The sequence below is a fragment of the Charadrius vociferus genome, unplaced genomic scaffold (assembly GCF_000708025.1).
Source record: "Charadrius vociferus isolate BGI_N301 unplaced genomic scaffold, ASM70802v2 scaffold32, whole genome shotgun sequence".
Lineage (NCBI taxonomy): Eukaryota > Metazoa > Chordata > Aves > Charadriiformes > Charadriidae > Charadrius > Charadrius vociferus.
In genome coordinates, this window is record NW_009647856.1 from 7,176,035 (window position 1) to 7,203,066 (window position 27,032).

The following is a 27,032-nucleotide window of genomic DNA, read 5'->3' on the forward strand; positions in this document are numbered from 1 at the left end:
AATAGTTGGTAGTGTTTGTGTGCAGAAGAGAACCCTACAAGTATTGAAATAAATCAGGTTGTTGGCTGAGAGAGCTAAGTGATAACCATTTAGTTTCTAACACACATCTTTAGGAAAAGCTTCAATGTTGAATGCAATAGAAAGTACAGACTTTCCAATACTTGGCAGTGTTGATTTTTCCCGACTTTCCACTACTGATTTCTGTACTTGAAATTACAGCTAAAAGATGGAACGTTCCTCTTTTAGGGACTTAAGCACTTTCAAATAGCCCAAGTAAATGGCCTTCAGCAAAATTATAAAGTTGTGAACAAGGGAGACTTTATAAAGCACATATGCAACGTTAGCTCAAAGAACAAAAACTGAATTTGACCAGAAATCTATATTGGTTAGTAAACAGATATAAGCACTGGCTAAGCAAAATATTTAGACACAGGAGGCAAGATAGGAGTAACTTTTGTAGCTGAAGTCAAAGTTCAAGTTGCTGTGGTGTACCGGAACATCCACTTTTCATGGTTATGACACATGTTTTTAGGTAGTATATACTGCTATATTCTCCCCTTCTTGTTTCCTTAGTGTTACGTGACTAGATTTTTGTAAATGATATGGTGCATAATTATGCTATTATTAGCTTTAAGTACTTTCAGAACTCATGTTTTGTTTTTTCCTAATGAGCAGCCTTTTCCTGTACATACACACAATAAATGTTGTGTAATGCGATGTCTCTGAGACAAAGGATTGTTAGCGCGTCTTTACAAAACTAAGGTGAGACTATACCTTTGGAAAATCAAGTTGAATGGGAGACTCCAGTCTTCCAGTTGACTCTGCATAAGATTGAAGAACAGTTTGGGCCCAAAGGTAGTACGGAGCTCTGCTCAAGTGCCTTGGACCTGGGTTTACGGCCATCTGTATGACTCATTTGATGTTCTTACCACAATAGCTGTAATTAGTCCAGTAAACAATTAAATGTCATGGAAGTTATAGTTGCTAATTTTGACATCAGTAATCAAAAAGAAGCTGACAAGACTGCGCTTCTAATGATATGTTTTAACCAGACACTTTATCTTTGATTAGGCTGTGTATGCTTAAATGTTTAATTTAGCAGCCATTCATAGAGAATTGACAGGACCTGCAATTCAAACTGTTCTTCTTCAGTGATTGCACCATCTAATGGCTTTGTGTTCATCTGTGGTTTTTTTATAAGGTTTGCAAATGTATTTTTTCTGCACGATACCGTTTTCTTCCCCTGTTAAGCCTATTGCCTGCATTACTTTTTCAATGCGAAAAAAGTTGGTTGTAATTTTCAGTGTTCAGTGTTACTGAAGGTGTCCTTTTGCCATTTGAATCTTTGGTGGTGTTTGGGACTTTTTGGGTGTCTGGGTGTTGTTTTTGTGGTGTTTTTTTTTTTTATTTTTTATGAAACCGATTTTAGCAATTGATAAAGGAGCCTTCTTGTGATGTGAATCCAGTCCTGTGATAGTTCCTCTACTTCTTTGACATGTGCTGTAAATCTGTATATGTTACATGAACTCAGTACTTTTTCAAAAATTAGACCTCCTCTTTTGTCTTTTATTTTTTTAAAAGTTAAGAGATCAGGAGAGTTGGAACTTTAAATCTGAGTCAGCACAAGGAATTATCTGGCTGGATTAGCACAGGTGATCAGATTCAGCAAGTTCTAATTGGTTCTAAAAGGAGGAAGTAAATTGCATAATATTCCTTAATTTACAGAAACTCTTATTTGTGCAGGTATTTGAGGAAAACTCTTTATAGCTTAATAGATATGTTTGATTTTTTTTTTTTTCTTTTCATGTCAGCTGTGAGGTGAAGTTACTTTTGTTTAACTGTTCTATCAGACTTGTATAAACTTTGTTTTAGCAGCAGGATGGAGATTATATAATAAATTTTCCAAAATGTACTTGCTGTGCTGTCATTGTTGGAGATTGTCCTCTATATTTTTGCTTCAGGGAGAGCCAGGCATATTGTTAGAGAATCTGTATATGTCCTGCTTGGTTATCATTTTTTCATTTAAATTGTGAGTTGACTGGTCTGATGGTTTATGGTTGCTGGAAATGGTAACTTTTTCAGGCTTTGTTTCTGAGGAGGCAGTGTTGGATGCTAATGCCAACCCACGCTTATTTAGTAAACTTATTTGTAGTTCTTGTGTTTAAAAGAGTATTTTTATATTGCGCCTTCATGCTAGCCGAGGTTGCTGAAGGAAAATGCTACTTTGATGGTATTTTCAGTTACTATATCCATATTGTAGTTTTGTACTTTCAGCTTCATAAGAATGTTTTTCTTTTGGGAGCAGTTATATTATATGAACTAGTACATGCACACAACTTTATAATATGAAGTACTCATTTTTATTTGATAAAATTCAAAATCTATCCATAAGCAGTAAAGTTCCTCAGTCATAACAAATATATCTTTGTGTTCTTTTTTTTTTTCCAACAAGAAGGATGAAACGATAGTAGAAAAGGCAGCTTATGTATATGAACATTTATTCCAGTTATTTGAAGTTGAAAGAATGATTTGTCTCTTTATTTTTCTACCATCATCAGGACATGTATACCTCTGAGAAACCTTCTCCAACAAGATACCTTGCTTCAAGACCTGTCTTGGGTTATATGCAAAGAAGTTTCCAGTCATGAGTGAGTAGATTTCTTTCTTTAAGAAAAAAGAAACCCTTAGTTTGCAATTTAGAAGAAATGTGCTTCTGTAGTGGGTTTTGGAAGGTGGTTCTTCCTCAAAAATGTTCATACTGAGTTTTGTCTCTTCAGTCCTTTAAAAATAACCAAATAAAGCTGAGATTTGGTAGGTACTATTCTTAATCTGCAATTTCTTGATCAATGAATGCTCTGTAAGACTTCTGTGTTGGTAGTCTGGTATCGTTTTCAAGAAGGTGAGTTCTGTAATAAGCTGATGTTTGTTTTTTCAGTATGAATAAAACATGTAAGTCTGAGGGGGAAATGTCTGGGGTTTGCAAAGAACTCCAAAATATGTGACTGTCCAGTAAATTAAAATAGCTGGTAAAAATCCAACATAAAATGAATGGACTTCATTTTATAGGAAAAAATAAATTTATTACTCAAATTCCAGTATAGAGGTCTGATCCCAAAGGAATTTTGGCGATCCGAGCCATAGAAAACTGTGACTTGTGATCACTTTTGGTGAAAAAATAGATGAAAGACCCAGAAGCTTTGTTTTAGGCCATATCTGATGGGTAAGATAATCTCTTTTTAGTGAACTGCTTTGAATATTTAAAGGTCTTTCGTAAGTTTTGTGGATGTGAGACTTGTTAATATAATTCTTGGCAGCAACATTACCTAACCTTACATCATGCAGAAATAAGGTTATAACTTAATATGCACAGGGACTGTATTTATAATGTAGTTTAGTTTGAACATAACTGTACTGAATCTCTTGAAGAATGAGCATCTAGTTCATAGGATAATTATATCCTACGTTAGTAAAATAAGACCATTTGATTTTCTGGGAGGAAGCAAGTGAAGAAAATTGTTAGTTAAATTTCTTGTCAGACTAAATGAAAAATGACTGTTCTTGTCATCTGGAAGGAAAAAGAAGGATGGAGGAAATGCTTGCTAAATGCAGCAAAGCAAAAACTACACCAAAAAAAGGACTGAAAGAATTGCTGAGCTCTAGGGTTCGTGCTTAGTGTAGATAGAACTGTTTTGGTATTTATATAGAATTATATCTGTGTTCTCTTTGATATTGCTGTTCACACTTACTTACTTTCTGACATTTAAAGTATTTGCTGTATTGCATAGATGACAACCTGAATATCCTGATTTGTCAAATGCTGCTATATTAATCTTCATTTGTTTTATAGAGTATCTCATATGCTGTCATTGCCTAATGTATAGTCTTTAACATAACAAGTACCTGTAAGTCTTTTGAATCATAGTTGCTGTGTTAAGTGTGACTCACCAAGGTGCTGCTGTGATGTTGTTGGTTTGAGTACAACAAATATTGTCATGACTTGAGCCATTGGTTTTGGTGAGATTTTGACATGATTCCAGACTTGAGAGTTTAATTTTATATTGGCAAGAATGAAAACCCGTATTCAAATGAAAGATAACACTTTGGCAGTACTTTTTGTGGTGGTTAATGTTATTAAAAATACAGTCTCATCTTTGTAGGACACCACATTGCTGTGGTAGATTAGACATTTAAGTCCATGCTAAGTGATGGGTTTCAAGGGCACAACAGAAAATGCTGCTTTTTTTGAAAATATGGTTTAGAGAAGATTAGATGTTTATGTTCAGCTGGTATTGGATTTCTTAGTTCATGGTTTACTCTGGAGAAACTTGGACTATAGGCATGATCTACATAGTTTTAGGCTCCTCTCTACTAAATACCACAGTCTATAAGGTATTTAACATCTTATGAAGATGCATTTATTCACATACTTCTGTACATGTAAACTTATTCACAAAATCTGTGGGCACCTAGAATAGCTAGATGTGTTAAAAGTAATGGGGAGTCTCTAGTGATTGACACTTGTGCATCACCTAGTGTATTTCAAACTGAAAATCTGATGATACAAAATGTGGGAATGTCAGACTTGTGAAGGCTAATAACTTCTTGGTTTAAAAAATTCAGAATGCTGTTATGTGCAGGCTACATTACAGAATCCTACTTGTTATTTTCTTGTGATATGCTTGATGCTATGTATGTTGGTTTATGAAGAGGTGTTCTAGAATCTCAGTCCTAAAATGATTAAATCCCTTTTCTAATATCTGCCCTAAATTCACGGGCAGTTGATATCTATTTGGTTTTCTGCCAACCTTATTCATTAGCTTAAAAAGCAATTTTTACCTGTATCATATTTGTCATTTCAGCAGTTTGCTACATACAGCATATTATATTATTAGAAACAGCTTGTAGAAATAAATCTGCAATATCTTGGTACTTAAAAAGCGCACACAAGCTTATTTATAAGCAAATGATCAGTTAAAAAATTTTTGAAAGTGAGTAGGGGAACTACTGCTGTTGTATAACTCTTAATAGTTATCAGGTGTGTAGGTAAGGGCTTTAGGTCCTGTTGTATAGGATCTTCTCCAATATTGGGGAGGAGTATTGACAGAATTGCAAAGTCCATGATAGATGTTTTTAGTTGTGGAGTAGTACTGAGAATCTGCAAAGGTGTTAAAACTGAGTCAGTCTTTTATTTCTGTGGAATGCCTTTATAAATGTTTTAATAAATAAGGATAAGACAAATCTGTATTTCAAATTATATTTTACCATTGCGTGCCCCATAGGACAGTGAGATCACACGTTTCAAGGATGTATAAGAGTGTACAGTGTAGCTAAGTTAGATTGATCTTGATTTATTTTGTGTTTAAAGATAAATTGTCAGGGAAATCTTGGCTGTGTGTAACCTGCCTAGAACATCACACCACAGAAGTAGTTGTTTAATTTTCTATGTTTTCTCCAGTAATTGACATTTAGCTGCCAGAAAATGTGTAGTGTCATGATAAATTCTTACGATTATAGACGGTGCTTTTTATGTTTGGGAGTTTTCCTCTGCTTTCTCCTTTGAAGAAAGGTCAGTCTAATAAACTTATTTGAGCTGCTGCAAAGAACTCAGTTTGCAAACAATTAAACTAAATGTTAGTACATACTGTAGCAACAAGCTGCTGACATCTTCATTCTCCCCCTCCTCCCCCTTAAATGTATAGGATACGGTGCTGACTTTGCAAGTTTTTTTATTACTCTGCTGTCAAATTGTACAGAATCATTCCTTCCTAGCTTTGTCTTTCTGCTTTTAGTTTTGTTTCACACACCCTAAAAACTTAACACTGCTTGATGTTGGGAAGTTAACCTGCTATTCATCGTGCTTCAGTGTCATCTCTTCAGGTTTTCATTCTGATTGACTGAGGGTAGGAGCACATTTTGTATGTTTGGAGAGATGGGATGCAATGTAATCTTATATTTTGAAATTGGTCAGTGTGGCCTGGTAATGAGGTGGGAAATTTTTTGCTTCACTTGTTCAAATCAAGACCACAATGGTGTGATTAAAGGCTGCTTCTGTTTGATGGTTGGTTATTTATCTTGACCTCTCATTACAGCTGGCTTTCTAGTTTGTGTTCACAGAGGAACCTTAGGGCTTTGCGATTTTTTGAAAGATGAAGTTCTGATTGATACATAAAACTGCATGCTGGGGACGGAAAGCTTAGAAGTAAGCTAAAATATCTTTATAATGACATATATGTTACATGCTTAGTTTTTGTTTTATTTTTGAACCATGAACCCATTCATAAAACATGAGCTTGAAGATACAGTATGTGAAGTGTTTTCTTTAGCGATTATTCTTCTGATTTCACAGCACAATTATCTTCTCATATTTAGAAATACGGTGGCTTGAGAAATATAGAAGCAGCTGTTGTCTCCTAGGTAATTTTTACTGAAATTTGAAACAGCAATTCTTTATAGAAAACTGAAGATCTGAATGCTAAAGAATTGTAGGAAATAGGGTATAAAGACCCATAATGCAGATTTGAAAAAGGTTAGTTTGGAGACTTGGGATACATTTAAAATATTTTAAGAGTGTAATAATAATAATAACCCCCCGTGCAGTTCAACTATCTGGAAAAGAATGAAACCTACAAAGTACTTAAAATAGTAACCTACTGTATATTAATGACCCCATTAAAATTACTTAAATGATAACATTAATATTTATCTTATGTTTGCTCTGTTTTTTTTCTTGAAACTATCAGAGGAATTTACCACTGTACATAACTGTAGTGACACATGAGTGCTTGGATCAGAAGTAGTAGTGTAGTAACTTTTTTTTTTTTGTAGTGGGAGGATGAAACATGAAAAATACATGTGTACTAAGTTGTTTGGCTCCTGAACCTAGCAGTCAGGAGAAGCACTTACCATTCTTGATCTTGCTTCACTGTTACTCTTCTGTGTTTTCTTAACTTTTCACTTCTACTTTCTTCAGGTACTGCTAGTTAATGCTGTATCTGCTGGCTGTCCCCTCAGTATACTGCAGCTGGTACTGGTATCAGCAAGCTTGTTGGGGATAGTTTTCTGACTTAAAATGCAGGTTCAGAGGTCAGAGTTAATGAGTTACAGAAATTTGTACGGACTTGTGGAAAAACTTTGGATGAAGTTGAGTTTCATTAGAAAGGTCTGGCCTGTAGGAGCCAAGGCTGAACTGAAGGTCTTTCAAATTTCATGACCCCCTTAAAACGTTGCCCTTGACAATAGAGGGGGTGGTGTACTTTCCATGTCTGAATTTCTGCATTCTTCCTTGTGCAGGAGCATTCATCAGGTTGATTTGTATTGGGTGGGCTCACTAAGCTGTTCACTACATAGCTGTGTAAATGGCTGTACTGCTGTAATGCAGGGAGAGAAGCGCAGGGGTGAGAATAAGTGGTCTGTGGGTGAGACTGTCATTTCCAGTGGTAGTGCTGTTTTCCCCTTGCTTGAAGTGTGTATGGAACTATAGTTTAAGTTGTTTAGGGATGTAGTAATCATAGGCTTCTTCTATACTAAGTGAGGAGAGGCATCTCCAGAGGACTAATCAGACCTTCCATGACCCAGTTTCTCACCAGTGCTGTAATTAAACTGCTCCTGGAAATACAGGGGGGGCATTAGTCACAATAAAATATAAACCCAAATACTTTACATGCACAGAAGTGATGTATCACATTGAGGAAATGTAGGCACATTAGTAGAAACTTACTTGCTTTCCTGAATATTCACATTTTGTGATGTTGGATTTCTTCTTATTTATTCAGTTGACATGATGCAACTTCTGAGACTTTGTAACTTTTTTTGCTGATAGTATAGGTATTTAAATATATCAGAACACAAATGAAATATTTTTGAAATTCATCTGCATTTAAGCAGGTTTTTAAGATTAATTTTTTTTCATAATTCTTCCTTTATTTCTGAGCACTGCTAAGTTGTGGCTTTCCTTGTACATAAACTTTAGAGTGAAGAGGAAGGCAAACATTTTTGAGTTGTGTTTTATCTCTTTTTTTTTTTTTTTTTTTTGCTGAGCAAAGTAAGTCTTCGATCTCCATAGACTGAAGTGAAGTCGTTTTCTTTTCTTAAGCTTTGCATGAGGTTGCAGCTACCAAAAATGTTTTTATCACATTCAGAAACTGTGCTTCCAGGTGATAGATTCAAGTCAGTAGTTTCACTTTCTGTAAGGCTTTGTCAACAAACAGGTATTGCTTAGTGTTTGCTGTTTCATTTAAATTATTTAATAATGTGTAGTAAAGCTAAATGTTTTAAAGCCCCTTGCATATATTTCAAATATGTTTATTAAACAATTTTATAAAGTGGGGTGTTTTCTTTTTTAATTTTTTTTTTTTTTTGCCATAAAGGGAACTTCAAAGCTATCTTCTTTCAGCTGGGATTTCTCCCTGTGGGTTTAAATTGATGGTCAGATTGATGGGGATTCTCTAAATAAGTTAGTGCAACATGACACTTGCATTTAAACCAATGTAATTTCTGTTTGTAAACCAAGATGTTGGCGCTGGTAGGAAACTATTGTTTGTTTTGAACTGACAGGAGGGTTGTAGCACAAAGTTACCATCATGAATATTCTTGGAGGACCACTGTTTTTGTATACATGCTTATTGCTCCCTGAATATGTCCTTGCACTTCATGTTCCTTCTGTCATGTTTGCAATGAAAGTTAAGGTTGGATTACTTGCAAATTATTTATTTTATGACACTCTAACTCTGTGTCCAAAGTAGCAAAGATGATACAAATATGTTTCTATTAATAATTTATATAAATTTAAGATGCCTTACATGTTACATTTTTGCTGTATATTTTAATGTAATTGTTATCTATTTATATTCTAAATTATATACTTAAAATATAGAACAATTCTTTTATTTATGTGTGTATATGTAGAGGGAGTGATTTCTCTTTCTAAATTTGTCTGCCTGTCACAATTTTGATTGATGGCCAATAGAGACTACTGAATTATTACGACTAATTGGTATACACAGAAGCACATCCCTTTGGCATGATAATATTCTCCCATTACAGTTTATTTTTTTCCTTAAGTCTCAGTCTTTAGGCCTATCTCTGTACTCCTTTATATGGAACATTGCACAATAATGCCTTTGTAGTGTATCTTTGGTACTCTTGCAGCAGAAGGAGTAAGTAGAAAAGAACACTGTAACCTTGTTCTCTGGCGTGAGTATCAAGTATCCACCACTATGTAAGCAATTCATATTTCTGGGATCCTATTCATCCTGTGATAAGTTGAGGGTGGTGTTCAAGTACATTCCAAAGGGGCAAGGATGCAGAAACTCACAGCTAAAATACGGATGAAAAGCGAGAGCTATAAATGTAGATGTTTGGGCAGGCACCCCCTATTTGCATAAGGCACTATGTAGCCACAGAACAATGTTCTAGTTACTGCGGAGAGGACTTTCTAGAGGCTGCAGTATTAGGCTCGCTAGTGGTGTTAGAATTTCCTATTGAATTAGAGAATTCACAAAACAGCTGAGTCAGATGAGGATTAGAAATGGGCTGAAGAAGACCTTTTCCAACAGCAGTGTTAAGTGAGGTATTTAGAGGTCTTTCCTTGCCTGTTGTGAGTCATGTTCTCCCTTTCTGTACAAATGATTGAATAATATGCACCACTGTGTTGGAAAAGTGAAGCTGTTGCTGCTCATTAGTGTAACTTTGTCACAGATAAGAAAAATAAGTGAGCTTCAGCCTCATTTTATGTTATATTCATTATGTTCATATTCAAGAAACAAACCACCCGATTTACAAGATATCTGGTTATTTTAGGCTAAATTGACTGTGTTTCAAGAAAAACTACTCTAACATTCTTTACCCACTTTTTGATAGGAAACAACTTTGATTTGTAGCACAGATGGAAAGTATTTGGGGTTGTTGCCATAAGTGGGGTTATGCAAGTAGTCCCAGCAGGATTACTGGCTCCGTGTTTGTTTAAATTTAAGATCTTTTCTTTACTTAAACTATCCAATCTGTTGTCCTTCCAGTGTTTGAAGGGTGGTTGCAGATGTTTGTATAAACAAAGTGGCTGCACTTAGGTGATATCTTATCAATCAGATGATTATAAGGTTCACTTAATATCTCATTGCAAAAGAGCCCTCTATAATTAAGAGATTTTTAGTTCTTAAAATAATGTGGGAGACTGACAAGATAGCACTGGAATTTTTTCAAGGCTATTGGTATGCCTGTACATATCCCGCTCAAAATTTCTGAAGCGAGCAAAAAGCTGGTGTGTTGCAGTTTATTTTTCTTTTTTTCTTCTTCTTTTTTTTTTCTTTTCTTTTCCTTTTCCTCCTGTTTTACTCTGTGTGACATAATTATTGTCTGGAATGGAAGGTATACATGCTGTAGAATCTCCAGTGCTTTTGGCCAGTGCAGTCATTAATCTAATAGATCACTAATATAAAAGGGCACTTTGTTTTAATAAAGCACTTTGGTTTGCCATAGGAGAGGATTCTTCAATGCAGTCTTTCTGTTTTACCCTTGAAAAGCTCTTTGAAAACCTGCCTAATTCCGTGGTAGAGTGCTGAAAGGCTCACTCAGAGCTCTTTTGAGCAGGAGTCAGACTTCCCAGAATTTTTAGAGACCTAGGGAAATAAGTCTCCCACCAGAATGTGTTCCGTTGCATTCAATATAAAGCTTTTTCCTTCTTTTTTTTTTTTTTTTCTGTTAGTAGAATTTTGTACAGCATTATATGAGGAGTATTATTTTGTGGTGCTACTATTTCTGAGTTGTATGAATGCTATAATGACATAACCCTCCTTCCTTGCCCTCCCCCAAACTTACTTTTTGGAAGTGACGCTTGTCAACTTGTAGCTCTCTGTTCCTATCAGTGATGCTGTGCTACAGCCATACTTAGTGTCCAGGCTGTTGTACAGACCCTGCTTGCCTTGCATGCTTCAGAGCGGTTGTATTTCATACCGCTTCATATCTGGTTGTAAAAATTAGACCAGCTTTTAGCCTCCCCCCTCCCCAGGTTACATCAAGTTACTATAAGAGTCTTTGAAGGACATCGGGGTTGGTCTTGGGGGATGGGAGAGGAAAAATTATGTTTAGTTTGCCTTGAAAAGATTAGGTACAAACTAAAAAGTGTCAGGTTTGCTTTTTATTTCCTCCCCACTTCCTCCCCCCAGCATACTCTATTCTGTGCCAGAAGCAGTGACAAAAGTATCTGTAGTCTTTAACTATGTGGTAGGAAGGTACTTCTTTTTTAGACCAAAGGCTAATGAGTCACTGTTAGTGACATTTCAATATTTATTTATTTCCCGTGCATAAAGATAAACTAAAAGAAACAATATTTATGTGAAGCTCACTGTGAGGTTCTTCGGTGGGGCTTTTTTGGTGTTTTCTTTTTTTAATGCATCAGTCATTAAGTGGAACATCTATTTTGGAGAATTAACTCTTAATTTGTCTTTTTGTTTAATGCTGTATATTCAGTGGTCGTATAAGATGGTATAGCAAGACCTGATTACCTGTGTGTTGTCCAGTGAAACCGAACAGATCAAGTGCAAGGATAAATCTACTGCGAATGAAGGATGAGGACACTTCTTTTTCTGCTCCTTTAGAACTGGTGTAGTTAAAATAGTGGATTAAAATGCCTGACTATAACCTTGGGTAGAGTGATGTACTTCGGTCACTTTTTGTCTGGACCATGGGCAATTGTTGGCTGAAACTTGGCGTGATTTTAAATTCTCTTCAGCTACAGAGAGAACATGGAGAACAGTCTTCTGTCTGCCAAAATTGGGGCTGAGTCACTAGGGCATGTACAATTCCTCTATCTTGGCTCTTGTAATAGGTAGTTAAGATGTTCTTCATCTGGATAGTTTGATTGTCTTAAGGTGAAGCTGCATAAAGAAGCCTGTTTCACACTGCTGCTTCCTGCCTCTGTCTAGCGTAGTTTATCTGCAAGCAGTGTCGCGAAGATGCCCAGGCGTTTCCCCCAAGTTTTTTCATTGGTGAGGGAGTAGGAGAACCCTTTGTGAGCCATGTATATGCTTTATGGGAAATAAGATTGGATATGAAGCAAGCGTGACGTGCTAGTTACAGCGCGCTACTAAAGAAATGTACTCATAAGAACAAAGGCAAAACAGAGATAACCATAAAAATAGCCACAAGCAGCCACTTAACCAGAGTACATATATCAAATATAACTCCAGCATTAACCGTAAGTAGTCACAGTTAACATGATTGTCACATTCAAGTACTAAGCTTGGATTTTAAATACATTAGTTAAAATACATTTTAAAACACTGCATTTTCTGAGTGAATGTACAAGGAGAGCAGGAGGCAGAAGTCTGAAAATGAACAGTTAATGATGTCTCCCATTAGAACACAACTGCTGTAAGCAAACAGACTCAGGTACGCTTCCTTACCAGGGAGAGTGGATCACTTCTGATCTGTGTGACCTTCAGGCTGATTTCCTTCAGTTGCTTTTGAAGTGTTAAATTCTTTCTTCCCTAGCATGTGTCTCTTTATAACAGTTTTTTCATCAATAGGTAAGCTATATTTGTGTGAATTGATACTTCTTTAGTGTTAGATTAGTCTATTACGAAGTATTCAAAAACTTCTTTTAAAAACTATGATTTTATTGTGGAGAGAGAAAAATCATACCATAGATTATTTGCCACGCAAATCAAGCCTGCAAATACACAAGATCAATGAAAGTGCTGTGTATTTTGCAGTGGACTAATAAGGTTTGATGTTCTTGCTGGTGGCTGTAGACAGCTGCATTTTATTACTTGGATTAATATCACGTAGAAATGTTACATGCAGTAAAGGACTTAATCCTGCTAACAAATAGCAATGCACAGAATTTTGAAGTTTTTCTTTGCTTCAAAGGGGTAAGAGATTCTTAATTTCATTCATATCCTTTTCAACAGGAAACCAAGTAAGGTTTTAAATTAAAGCGAAGTTTTTATCTTTTTTTCTGCTTCTTTGAATTGAACACATGTTCACTTTTATCAATCTTTGCCAGATTAAAGTAATGAATTTACCTTGAGCTCAGTTTTGACACGTGTAAGATAGTATTAGTTTTGATTTTTGTTTAATATTGCAAAAAGAAAAAAAGTGTCTTTTAATGATTACTATGGCTTCTTTCTGTATGTTTAGGTTTGACAGAGTATTTAATAATATCCTTTAGTGTGAAGATAAATCTATCAATACTACAGCCGTGACCCAAATCCAGGAAATGTAAAATTGCTGCATGTTCTGTTTGGAGTGCTGCATGTGCAGGAAATTGCATATTGTTTGGAAAAAAAAAAAAAATCTTTTAAAGCTTTTCTGTTGTTGTAATTGCAACTGCATAAATGTTTGGTTTCTTTTTGAGACTTCTAGAATGGAACTTGTTTCTCAAAACAATTATTATTTGCAGCTAAAACTGTATAAAGATTTGGACTGTAATATGAGGGAGACTGAGAAATTCTGTGGGGTTTGTTCATTCACTGAGATGAGATCTTGTACTAACATACTCTTTCTTCCTTATGTTTTAAAACTGCCTTATTTTATCATATATTTAAAATGGGCTGGTTAGATACAACTTTTTTTTTGGGGAAAAGGCCATTTGCTTTGTTGGCACTTTCTTTATTTACTAGATTACTCTGCCTTATGAAGTGGCCTTTTGCCTTTTGAAGGACATGGTGTAAGGGAGAGGAGAAAAACATAGGATAAATTTGAAGATTTGTAGTAAGAATCTGTGGTTCTGTAGTTACTCTTTATCACAACATCTGTGGAGCTTGCTTAACACAAACCTAATCACATCCTTCCAAAAGACATGAAGTACCTCTCTGTTGTATCTAAGGAGTTCTGCACTGTAGCCTAAGCCTAAGCTATTTCTTTTGACAAATCTTTACAGGTTAAATATCCGAGGGCTTTTGTAAGCCTTTAAAACTGTTGTTATACTGTGTTTTTTAGATGCACTTGTATGTCTAAATCTCATTGTTCAGTTTTACAGTAAATATATGAGCAAAGCCTAAGCAGTGCCTTTATTTTGTGTGTGGAGGAGGTGATAGGTATAAACCACATCTGTCAGGAAGAAAAAATAAAATATACATACATGCTTTTTTATTTTTATTTCTTTTATCAAGACGTATTTGAACACAAACTTCTGATACTGATCTCCATTAGTGTCTGGTGTCTGCATCAGGAGGATGATAAAAATGATCTACACAGGCAGTTCCCTTGGCTTCATTGTGGCTCTCTGGGAAAGTTGCTGTGTATCTTGCTGTCATCTAGATCCACGTGCAGAATGTATTGTAGCAAGAGTTAAGGGGGTAAAAAATAACGTGAATTGAGTAAGAAGGATGACAGTAAGACTATTGTGCAGTGACAGGATTTGGCAATGTGTAGTTTCTTTCCTTAAAACTTCAAAAGGTGCAATAATGGCTGTTGAATGTAGCTATATGCTTTTCTGTCTTCCCCTTTCCCCCTTTTTAGCATTTGTTTTTCTTTTTTGGGTTGAACAGTTTTTGCCTGGAACAAGGTGGAATTAACTTCATTGACCATTTATTGAAGTTCTCAATCATCATCCTAAATTTAGGGAACGGTTTTCTTGTGTGTTTAAAGTAGAAAGAAAGACTTTAAAAAAATGTGAACAAATGCCTCTCATCCTTTTTAATCAGTGTTCACTCGGATAGTTTTCTGTTACAATTATTATTTCTCCAGTCTCTAGATCAAGCGTCTTTCTGTTCCCAAGACTTCTTCTAAAAGGTTCATACGTCCACATCAGTTGGTTTTAAAGACTGCAGCTATACTTTCATGCTTTGAAAATGGTAGCAAAAGCACTAAAAATGAAGGAAGAAAATATATTCCTAAGGGAATGCAAATTCTGTTTGATTAAGCAGTTACTGACATTTACGAACTCTGTAGGACCATTCAGAAGACTGTAGAGGTACTTACTTATTTATTTTTATGGATGCTTTGCAAAATGCATAGCCAAAAGCAGTCGTCTTTGAAGAATGAATGCCTTGAATAATAAATGGAGTCATATTGCTAGTGCAAACAGTTTCCCAGAAAAGGCTACCAGAATTCCACGTATGATTTCTTGACAGCATTAAATTTTCTTTTGTTTATCTTTTTCATGGTTCATTTTAGTGCATTACTGCCCAAGAATAATCTGTAGAAAATAATGAAGATCAAAATTTAGAGTTTCTGAGACTTATGGGGAGGGTTAGTTATTGATTTGGAACTCCAGAATCCTCCTTTTCCAACTACAGTAGATTATTTAAAACTTAATGAAAACTGTAGGGTTCAGTTCATAGATTGGAAAATTAATTCAAAACATTAGTCAGAAAGGATAGATAACCTACTTTATAGCTGCTTTGGTAATAATTTGTCTCATGATATATTGCCTGTCTTGGAGCTCAATGCCTATTTATTTTGAGATATTAATTTGAAGACCAGTTGTGACAGGAAGAGTCAGAGAGGAGTATCATAAAACAAAATGTTTCTATTGATACTGAAGGTGTTCCCAGGACTTAGTTGCTAGGTAGATTTTATATTTTTTTGCAAGAAATGTGCAGTTTTTACTGTGAACTTACTATGGAACTGTTTTTACAATATGCTGTTCCTTCTATTTGATATTTAAAGAATCTTTTCCTGGCTAATGTGCCTTACTTGTATTTCCTTAATCCTTTAAACTAATCCGCTGTTGAAAACTTTCTTCCTGCTTATGAAATAGTTGTTGCTCTTGATAAGAAAATCTGCTTCATTTTCTGAGCCCCTTCTCTAAGGTGGGAGGGAAGGTGAAGCAGTTCTGCCATGTGTGGTTTCTGAAACTACAGCTTTTGAAGCAAACGTTCAGATTGGCCATTAAGAACAGCTGCCCTCACTGTTGCTGGTACTTGACTTTTTACAGCCCTTGTTAGGAATAGTCCTACTGACTCTGTAACCTATCGAAGTGCTGTCTGTATTTTACAGGCACAGAAAGAAGTCTCCAAAGAGCAAGTGAGCTCTTGTAAATCCCCATCTCCTGCCTGTAATGTCAGACTTTGCTCTTTTGCAGACCTCAAGAGACAAGGAGTGTTTGGTGCGCCTGTATTTATCCGCTTTCTAGATGATAGTGGCAAGACTTAAATCTTGATCCTTCTTCCATTGAAACAGGCAGCAACAGGACTGAATCTCAGGCTAGTACCTTGCTGGCCGATGTGTTACGGGTTGCCTGTTTCTTTAGGTGTGTCAGGCCTGAAAGCTTGGTATCTTAGCCAGAATTACGTCCTTTTCCCTATCTGCTGAACTCTAAACAAGGTTATGAGGAGCATAAAGTAGGATTATGAAGACAGATCTGCATAGGTTTCCGCAGAGATGCGGTGGAGTAATCTGTATGCAGCCTGAATTCTGGCCAGCTCAGGCTGATGTGAGATGGAAAAAGAACGGTCACAATAACTTTGCATCTTTGCATCTCAAATGAAATGTGTGCATACCTATTGTTCATATGAATGAATGCCCTCAAGCCATTTTAGTGGTGTGGGTTTTTTTGTGGTTTTTTTGGGTGGTTATTTTTTTTTTGGTAGCTTGTACATCTTTCTTTCTGTAAATGAGGGCACAACAAGCAGGTGCTTTTTTGGGTAGCTGCAGTGCTGCCTAGGATTACCCTGGGCGTTCATGATGTTTTTTTAAAAGCCTAGACAGAGTGTCCTGAATATGTAAACATTACAGATTATAAGAAGAGAGTGAAGGAGAGAATATGAAGATTTCCTCAAACTTAAATTCTGATTTTTAATTTTCTTTTTCTTTTCCAAGTGTCATTTGACAAATACCCACTCAGCCATACTTTTGCAGCCATCTTTTGTGCTGTAAATAATGTTACCTCCTGGCAGTATGCTTTATGAAGAAGAACTGCTTTCAAAGACCAGTTAATTATAATTACGTTAATGGAAGCATTTTTATTTTGAGTGATGACAGCTGACTAGTCAGGATGCAGGTCATTCTTTTTATTATGGTTAGGAGAGGTTGAGGGCTGCACACAGCGATCCGTAAATTCCCATCCTGGTTAACTGCTCCTTCTCATACCAACGTGTTTCATCAGGTTGATAACGTGTGTGATTTCTGTATTCCCTATGATTTTGAAGCCAAGGAAGAAAAGCAAAATGCAAGAACATCATCAAGCACATATTGCTTAGCAAACTAGCTGTCCAAGATGAAAAATGCTTAGCAGAAATTCATGTGGTATGCACTGAATATGTAACACTGCTTTTTTACTCACACGGAATCTACTTAAATTGTTACTAAATTTATGACACTTTGTTTCTTTTTGGTTTACCTTGTAAATCTGTGTCAGAATTGCTGTGAACTTCTGGTTGGTGAATATCCCTGCCCACAGTTTAGGTTTTGTTAGGGTATGGTCTGAGAGATGGCAGTTGCAGTGACAAATTATATGGAAATACCAGTGTGGTTTCATGATTCAAAGAGAAGAGTGAACTATAATCAAGTTATCACTCATGAGTAACAGGTGAAATTATGTGATTTAGCTAGTTCATGTTTTTTATTTCTTGAATTCGTTTTGGTATTGCCACTTTTTGAATGCAGGTTTAGTGTTATTGTCTTGTAGGCGTATAAATTGATTTGAGGAAAGAGAAATAGCAGCCACAAAGCTCATTGTATAGTTCTTCAAAGTTTGAGTGATTCATCTAAGTTTGTTGTATTGTTTATCATGAACACCATGGCCCTTCTTCAGACTTGCACCATTTTTTTTCTTTATGTTGCACACAGAATGTTTAGTAAACTTGTTTACACTTTCCTACACTCTTCATTTTAAAGCTTTGGGCTTTTTTTTCTGTTTCTTTCTACATGATAATTTCCCTAACAAAGAAGAGAGGGGAAACTACTATGCATACCATATTTGAAGATTATTTCATGCTGGGGGAGGCAAATGTGTGTGAAAATGATTTCTAGTCCTGAAGTTCTTATGCATCTCTCTTAAAAGCTCAGAGCAGGTTTCAACTGTTTAAAATGCCCCTACTACTGATGGAAATAGAGATACTGGTGATCATGAGATGAAAGCCTTTCTAATGGCAGTTCTGCAGACGTTAGTAGGTACTGGGTTTGGATTCTCAATATAGTCCACTAGACCTGCTAATCATCTAAGAGTCCTTTTCTAATTGGTCATCTTTGTTACCAGCAGGACAAGGGGTAGTTTTGAAGAAAAGGGAATGACTTCCATTCTTGCAGTCAGAAAAAGCTGGAATTAACACCCCTTTCCTGGGTATTAATTCCTACCTACTGAAGTGCCTGTTTCTTTTTTAAAAAACTTTGACACAAAAGCAAGTACAAAGCATGCCTTCTGTTCCTTTCTCTCTTCCTCTGCTCTGCCTTCCTCGCTGTTACTCTTTGTCAGTCCACCATCCTCTCCTTATTCCAGCACTTAAGAACCTTGCTGTAGAAATGAAATAGTCTAGTTCAGTTAAAAATCACCTTCAGGCTCTGCAAGATATACTTATGCTTTAGGTGGTTAAGCGGATGTTATTACTGAAGATTTTATTCTACCTTACTCCTTTTTTCTTTTTTTTTCTGTTTTCTTTTTTTTCTATCCTTAGTATGTTTATATAAGGACCATCAGAAGTTTATGAGTGCTGTAGAGGTAGTTGTGTTCTCCTCTGAACCATAAACTCAGAAGTCAGCTTTTTCAGACGAAATTTGCAATGTAACATAGCTACAAGTAATGATATTCCTTTGAGTTTATATCTTTAACTTGAAGACAAGTTGTTTGATAACGCAACTAAACGAAGAACAAACACATCATGGCAAGATAATGGTGGGGAAGTTCTTACAGCAGGAATTTTGAGGACTGGATTATTAAGTAAAGGACTTTAAGGTAAACTTTACCAGACAAACCTGCATTCTACATCTTATTTAAATGCTTTGAAATTATAGTTCTTCTGGAAACATCTATGTATGGTAATTTTTTCCTTACTTCTCTACATATAAAGTCATTTGTCTGAAACCTGGAACTTAACTTTATGTACGGAAGTTCTATATCGAGAATAATATATAAAGTTGGGAGTTCTGTTTCTAATGTTTTGAAGAATCCTTTTATGGGAAGAGATAAATTACAGTTGCACAGTACACCTACAAGCTTCCTATTGAGTGGACACTTGAATATTTGCAGGGTGGGAGAAGAAGTCAGGCAGCTTGTCGGAGAGAATGATTTTAATTGTCCTTGTTTTGCCAAACCAAATCCAATAGTACTTTGGGTTGCTATTACTTCTGGCAGAGGTGGCTTAATGGGCAGGCTGTAAATGAGACTGACATAGTAGAGACAGTTTGTCGTGCCTACGCTGCACGTCAGTTCCTTGAAACACATACATGTGCATAAATACGCCAGCAAATCTAAAAATCTGAAACGCTTGTGATCAGCAGCTGGAAATGGAAAGAGATGACCTCCCCCACCCCGCCCTCCTCATCTAACACTTAAGCAATGGGAACAGAAGGTCTAAAGGCCAGAGAATACGTCTTGCTGTGCCTCAGTTGTGGCCTGTGGTTTGTTTTAATGTTATGTTTTCCGAAAATGTAGTTGGCTTCCTAAATTACTCTCTTTGTGTAGGCAAGGCCTCGCAATGCTGTGTAGGAATTCAGTTTCTTAAAGCACTCACAGAGCCTCTTCAGGGCTGACAGTTATTTAACGTGACTATATAAAACACAATTTCTCATGGTGGTTTGTTTTTTTTTGTTAGCTCTATAGAGGCTTTGACAGAAGGCATTTCTGAAGTGCCTTTGTACGTTTTCCAAATGGCATTAAAAATGTTGTGGGGCACATACTGCAATTTGTCTGCTTTAAATTACCTGACAGAAGTAATGATAATACCTTAGCTGAAACAGTTCTCTGGGTCTCTGGTGGTGGGAGAGAGAAGAACGCCTGAAATACTCGCAGGATTTCCAGCGTGCCTCTGGGTGTGCAAGAATCGCGTAGGAGGGTGTCAGAGGTGTGTGTTCAAGGGGGGAGAAAAGGCACTGAATGACTCTCTTTAGCAGGTGCTTGCTTGTGCCTGATGGAGTTTAGCAAGCTAGATTTAATTTTAATTCTGTTAATAGGTCTGATGCTGAGTCTACACTGCACTGATGGCTCTCTTAAAGGATTACATGAAATTTCATGAATTGAGACAGACTTTAAAAGAGGATGCAGACATGCTTCTTAGATACTGAGCCTAGGGGAGTATGTTGCATCTGTTGACATTCATTTCAAGTGGTGTTTTCTTTAGTTACTTTGTGGTGTGAACGTTTCCTTTAAACTTTAGAGAAATCAGTATGCATTCTCTGCAGAAAATAATTTTACAATGTTCTGTGGAAATACATTTAGGACTGCTTGCAGTTTTTTGTCTCCTTGTGCTGAAGTCACTTTAAATCCATCATCCCAGTCTGTAGAGTCGTCAGGCAGAAATCTTTCTGTGAAGGTAGAGGAGTTGTTCCTGCATCAGTTTTGCTTGAGCGTACTGAGGACAGCCATGTAATAACATGTAGTAATGAAACCTGTTGGAATTTTAGAGGAGCATCTAGTCTCTTCGATCTTGCTAACGAGCAATGATTCAAGTGCTACAGATTGTAAAGGATCTGGTGTCGCCAGCAAGACGGAGAACAGATGCTGCTAAGAAAGGTAAGAGCAGCACTGGAAAGTATTCAGTGTTCAGAGTGATTTACTGTAAATAAGAAATATTTTGCAGTTTGGTTGTAGTTAAATTCAGCGTGTACTTGATACTTAATGTTCTTTGTTGTGGCATGTACAGCTGCCATAATTTGGCTTTGAACTATATTAAGCCTAATTATTATCATTTTGCAACTGCAGCTTTCCCAAAGAGAATCCCGATGACGTTTATTATGCTGAAGATGGAGTTTATGTCAGCATTTGTAACTGCTGCTGTTGTTCTAAAGATCTTTTCTGTGGTAAAAGTGTTTTTCTTGTCCAGATAGCTTAGGCTGTGAAAATAGCATTCTGTGGAATCCCATCAGAATAGTTTTTAAAGAGCCTTAATATTCTAAATAAGAATAAGAGCAAAAATAGGCTTCTTTAGTGCTTATGGAAATGAGAGAGACTTAAAGTACTCAGCTGCATTCTGTTCAGGTTTCACAATGAGACTATTTCTAGATTACAACTAAGTTCAAAATCTGAAATGGCTCTTGCAAGTGTACAAAACATTACTTGAAATGCTCAGTTATTATTTGAAATTAATTGATGTTAAATGCTTTTCTTGTTCTCTTTGGTGTGTTGATTGTTTGTTGTTTTTCCTTTGCTAAAGTAGTGCCATCCTTTGTGGTATCTGGCATACTTGTGCAATTAGGAACTGATTAAACACTTTTTTTTTTTTAATCTTTACTTTTACGTCTTAATTATTTGCTGTTCCTGAATATATGGTTTGTAGAGGAACTAAGTAATTTGTAGAGATGTCTTAAAAATTGCCTTTCTTACTAGAATAAATTTTCTAGGACAACTTTATTTTGTATTGAGTAGGTAATGAATAATTTAGGATCTAAAGCATCTGTGTCTGCCTGCTACTATGTCGTTGTTCTGTGCTACCCTTACATATAATGTGTAGCTATAGGCAAGTACCTTTATTTTAAGGCACTCATAACATCAGGCTACTGTAATTCTAATGGGTTAGTTAATGAAACATCTCTGTTAGAAAACAAAATGAGTAAGGGTAGAACTGGGCTCTGCTTTTGTCTTTTTATTCTGAAAAGCATGCATTTCATAAAACCAAGCTTCCTAATTACTACTATAGGTTTTGCAGTGATTGGTTGAACATCCCACCCAACAGTTTTGTAATTTCATCAGAGTGAATTACTTGATTTCAGTTCTCTGTTCACTGTTCATTTTTTGATTTGTGTACTTATGCTCTACTAGTTACAGAGAAAAACGAAGGGGACAGGAGTTCTACTTGTCTGTTCTGCACGTAGCTAGCTAGTCAGGCTTGATTTTTATAGAAGTAGTGTAAGAACTGCTTAAAAAAGATAACACCAAAATACATAAAATTATTTACTGGAACAGATTCAATGGGATTGGAAGGGAAAGCCTCAAAAAACATAAGGAAATGCTCATTTTCTCAGTTCTAAAGCTTCAAGTTTTTTTTTTTTTCTCTCCATTTGTTTTACTCCCTTGTTAAAAGACTGTAATTTTCGGTCATTGTTTGGGCAGTATTCTCAAGCTGCTAGTAACTGAGCTAATGAGATGTTAGCTCTTGCAGAACTTGGTAGTACATTTTTACAAGCAATATTAAGATCTTAACATTAAGAAAAAATCATTCTGAAGAAAACATTTACAAAAGATGCAAAATGCTGACAGACTGTGATAAATACAGCAATTTGAGTAGGCATTAGTTGGTCATTTGTTTTTTTTTTTTTTTCACAGCATGCAGCATTCGGCATCTGGTATATGTGAAGGACTGTATTCTACAGAAATGACTCATTCTCATTATTATTTTCAGTAAATGGAAAAACGTATTTGTAAAGGAAGAGCTGCTAGGAAGCCCTGTGTGAATGTGAGGCGAATTCATTGAGACATGATGTGTGAAGTGTTTGCCAGTGTGCTTTCAAACTGGTGTTGGTAAATGCTAAAGGGTCTTAATCCCGGTCCTTGGGTGCATCCCCTTCTTCCCCTTAAAAAACTGTTTATCATCAGAATATAATTTGTTGGGTAGAAGTCTGAAATTCATTGTTTTTTGACTTGTGTGAAAATTTTCTGTAAAATCTGTATCCTTTCTGAACAATAGGAACTCAAGAAACTAAAATTGAAAATAACTGAGCAGATACTTGCTGAAGGGTCACTGCACATGAGGAGTGGAGGAACCGTGTAGCCTTCGGTAGGGGCCTAACTTGCACTCAGGAGGCAAACGTTACAAAGTAGTATAATGTATTAAATTGCATATTTCATGCGTTGTACCTAGTTTAAAACTTTTCTTTTTTAAGGTTGAATGAATGCCCTAACTGTATAACTATTTTTATAAATAGTACACAAGGTCACGGGGGAAAGGATTTCTCTGGCCTCCAATTTTCCCAACATTTATTTTCAGGCCAAGAGCTAGAAATACGGTTTCTAGCCAAGAGAGTGTCTCTTTGCATCCGTGGTTCAACAACAGAAGCTTGTTATAAGGTCTATGGTAAGCCTAGCTACTATGGAGAAGAAAATTCAATCCCTACAGAAGAAATTCCTGCAGAATGTTGTTTAAAAGAAACCCATTATTAACATTTCATGGGTTGAGATGTGGATTTAATGGGCTAGTTGAACAGCCTGCCAAAGTTCCTGAGTCTTTTTTTTTTTTTTTTCTACAGGCCAGAGTTTGTTTTCGTTGTGGCTGTGACCCATGCTGCTAGTTAAATTTCATTTTCTGTATCATAAGTGTGATAAATAGGTGGTTTACAAGTACAAGACTAAACCCTGCATATAGTTAGGCAGTGTGAGTGTATGAGTAACCAACCAGCTTGTCTCCCAGTTACAAGTCCTGTGGTTTTGGTTTTGTATTTAGTCTTTGACTGTTGAGGCTGACATCAGAAAAACATTCAGTAGGCCTCTTAGGTCCTTGCTTAGTGATACATGCAATGAGCTAAACAGTAAGTTTTAGTTTACAGTGTTTCACATGTCGACTTTTTTTTTTTTTATTTTTGTGCTGCTTAAAACATGAATATTTTTTTTTTTTTTAAGAAAAAAAACACCCTGTAATTGTATTCCAATTGCAGTCAGAGCTGAGTGTGTGGAGTGTTTTTGTTTGCTTTTTATGGGTTTTCTTTTTGGGAAAACTCAGACCCTTACCATATTTAGATAAAATTAGGTTACTTAAAGGAAAAAAAAAAAAAAATGCCTCTAGTCTGCTTATTGTCAAAGGGGTAACACTTTGCATGCTCTCTAAGTTTGAAGGTGAACATGAATATGTAAAGAAAGTAAAGAGATTTTGAAGAGGTTGCCATTATTTTATTTCATAGGACTTGAATTTCTTAAACAATGTATGAGATTGAAAGTGTGTCTTTGGATCAAGTCCTAAATCATGCAAGTATAAAATTCTCTTGATAAGCGTTCTGATTCAAAGCCAAATATTTCAAAAGATCTGAAACCTTTCTGAATTTTAAAAAATAATTGAAATGTTACTTCTAGAGAAATCCATGTAGATTATGAATCTATTAATTATTTTCTTTTTTTTATCATCAAAATCCTGGTTGAAATCCAAATTGTTTAAAATTAATAAAGAAATATTCATGTTTGTCTTTCCTCCCCCTCCTTCCTTTTACAAATGGCCACAGCAGAACTTAATTGGCAACATCACCTTGTTGTTAGGATATAATAAGAGACGTTGTATCAGAATATTTCTAGCAGATGGGACAACTAAATTGAAATAATGGAATTAAAAAGGCATGCAGAGTTTTAGTCTACGAGAGCGTTACCTGAGAGAAAACTTTGGTTTGAGTATTTTACTGATTGCAAGACACGTGTTTGGTCACTGCATTATTTAGGCTGTAAGCCACAGATAGTCCTCATCAGGAATCCCCTATATGTCTTCAAGCGCAGTATATTTTATCTCAGCCTTTGAGGTTTCAGACAAAGCCTGTGGATATATTCAGTTTCAAAGATAATTTTCACTCTGGAAATGTGGGCCTCCGAGGTATGTAAACTTTGTGCCAGATGAGGATAATCATGTTTAAATGTGCCAGTAACAGCTCACACTTCAGAAGCTGCTGCCTGAATTCACTTGCAGATGGTACTGTGGTAGAACCTTATATTCCAGACTTAGACTTGGCAAGAAATCCGCTGCCTTTTTTTTTGGTTTATTACTTTTGGAATGGACTAAGTTGATTAGTTGCAAGACGGAGAAAGTAAAGTAAAGGTTCCACATCGAGTAGCCATGGTATTTTCTCGTACCTTTGGTGATAGTAGAGGAAAGGTATAATTAAATGCAGTCCCTCAAGGTAACTAGTGAAACAGCGGAAACTCTCAGATGCCGCTCCTCTTGTCTCTTTAACTCAATTAAAATGTCTATAGAGCTTCACAAGCATTCATATGGCCATATTCATATAGCCAGATGGGTTACACCCAAGAGTGCTGAAGGAGCTGGTGGATGTGCTCACCACACCACTCCTCATAATTTATCAGCAGTCCTGGCTAACCAGGGAGGTCCCAATGGATTGGAGATTAGCAGATGTGACACCCATCTACAGGAAGGGCTGGAAGAAGGATCTGGGGAACTACAGACCCGTCAGTCTGACCTCAGTGCCAGGGAAGCTTATAGAGCAGAGCATCTTGAGTGCCATTACATGCGATTTACAGGACAACCAGACGATCAGGCCCAGTCAGTACGGGTTCGTGGAGGGCAGGTCCTCCTTAATGAACCTGATCTCCTTCTACGATGATGTGACCCACTTGGTGGACAAGGGACAGGCTGTGGATGTTATTTACCCAGACTTCAGGAAAGCCGTCAATACTGTTCCCCACAGCATTTTCATGGCTTGCACAGGCGTACACTCTGCTGGATCAAACACTGGCTGGAAGGCCGGGCCCAGAGAGAGGTGGTGAATGGAGTTAAATCCAGTTGGTGGCCGGTCACAGGTGGTGTTCCCCAGAGCTCAGTGTTGGGGTCAATCCTGTTTAATATCTTTATTAATGACCTTGACATGGGGATAGAGAGCACCCTCAGTAAATTTGCAGACGACACCAAGTTACGTGGGAGCGCTGATCTACTTGAGGGCAGGAGGGCTCTTCAGAGGGATCTGGACAGGCTGGATCTGTGGGCCGAGGCCAATGGTATGAGCTTCAACAATGCCAAGTGCCGGGTCCTGTGCTTGGGCCACAACAACCCCATGCAGCGCTACAGGCTTGGGGAGGAGTGGCTGGAAAGCTGCCTGGTGGAAAAGGCCCTGGGGGTGTTGGTTGACAGCCGGCTGAACATGAGCCAGCAGTGTGCCCAGGTGGCCAAGAAGGCCAATGGCATCCTGGCCTGTATCAGGAATAGTGTAGCCAGCAGGGCTAGGGAAGTGATTGTCCCACTCTACTTGTCACTGGTGAGGCCACACCTTGAGTACTATGTTCAGTTTTGGGTGCCACAGTATAAGGAGGACATCAAGGTGTTGGAGGGTGTCCAGGGAAGGGCAACGAAGCTGGTGAAGGGTCTTGAGAATAAGTCTTATGAGGAGTGGCTGAGGGACTTGGGGTTGTTTAGTCTGAAGAAAAGGAGGCTGAGGGAAGACCATATTGCTGTCTACGACTGCCTGAAAGGTTGTAGAGAGGTGAGAGTCTGTCTCTTCTCCCAAGTAACAGGCAATAGGACAGGAGGAAGTGGCATCAAGTTGCATCGGGGAGGTTTAGGTTTAGACATTAGGGAAAACTTCTACACTGAAAGGGTTATCAAAGACTGGAACAGGCTGCCCAGGGAAGTGGTTGAATCGCCGTCCTTGGATGTATTTAAAAGCTGTCTAGACATGGTTTAGAGGTGGGCCAGGTAGAGTTAGAGAACGGTTGGACTTGATGATCTTAAAGGTCTTTTCCAGCCATAATGATTCTATGATAGTGATTTGAATTGGGAAGCTGATCCGAGTTAAGCTATACTTTTCTTTCTTGTTCAGTTAGTTTTAATCTTGATCAGTTTCACTGCAGTTGCTGATGCAGGTTCACAGATGTGCCTGCCAGCTCAGAGGAGGAGCCAGCAGTGGGATGTGAGTAAATACATGGGGGTGGCATTCCTTCAGTGGTGGTGCTGGCTGGTGATAGCATAGAGTGCTGCTGCAAGAGTGCGAGGAGTTCCACCTCAGGATGACACAAACACAAGCAAATAATAATACAGTTGGATCACTGGACAACTGGACACACAATGACTCAGCTAGAGGATTTTTACCTAAAATACTCTTTCTATGGCTGGCATTCACTGTCTCTCACTTTGAAGAGTAATAACTCTAATGGGATATACATATGTTATGGCTTTTCTGTTGCATTTCTTATCCTGACAATTTATTGCTTTTTTTACTTTATTTAAAAAAATGCTTAAAATATTTCATTCTTCTCATTGGTGTGATGCCAGATGCAGTGATTAAGAAATGTTGCAGTG

General features: G+C 37.0%; 1 protein-coding gene across 1 annotated transcript in view; it reads left to right on the plus strand.

Moving 5' to 3' along the window:
• Positions 1-2,556: 2,556 nt before the first annotated feature.
• Positions 2,557-27,032, plus strand: part of USP6NL (USP6 N-terminal like) — a 119,606-nt gene continuing 95,130 nt past the window's right edge. Inside the window, exon 1 of the mRNA XM_009882950.1 lies at positions 2,557-2,648. Within this exon, the coding sequence (XP_009881252.1) occupies positions 2,645-2,648 (4 nt within the window). The 5' untranslated portion in view covers positions 2,557-2,644. The remainder of the gene's footprint in view (positions 2,649-27,032) is intronic.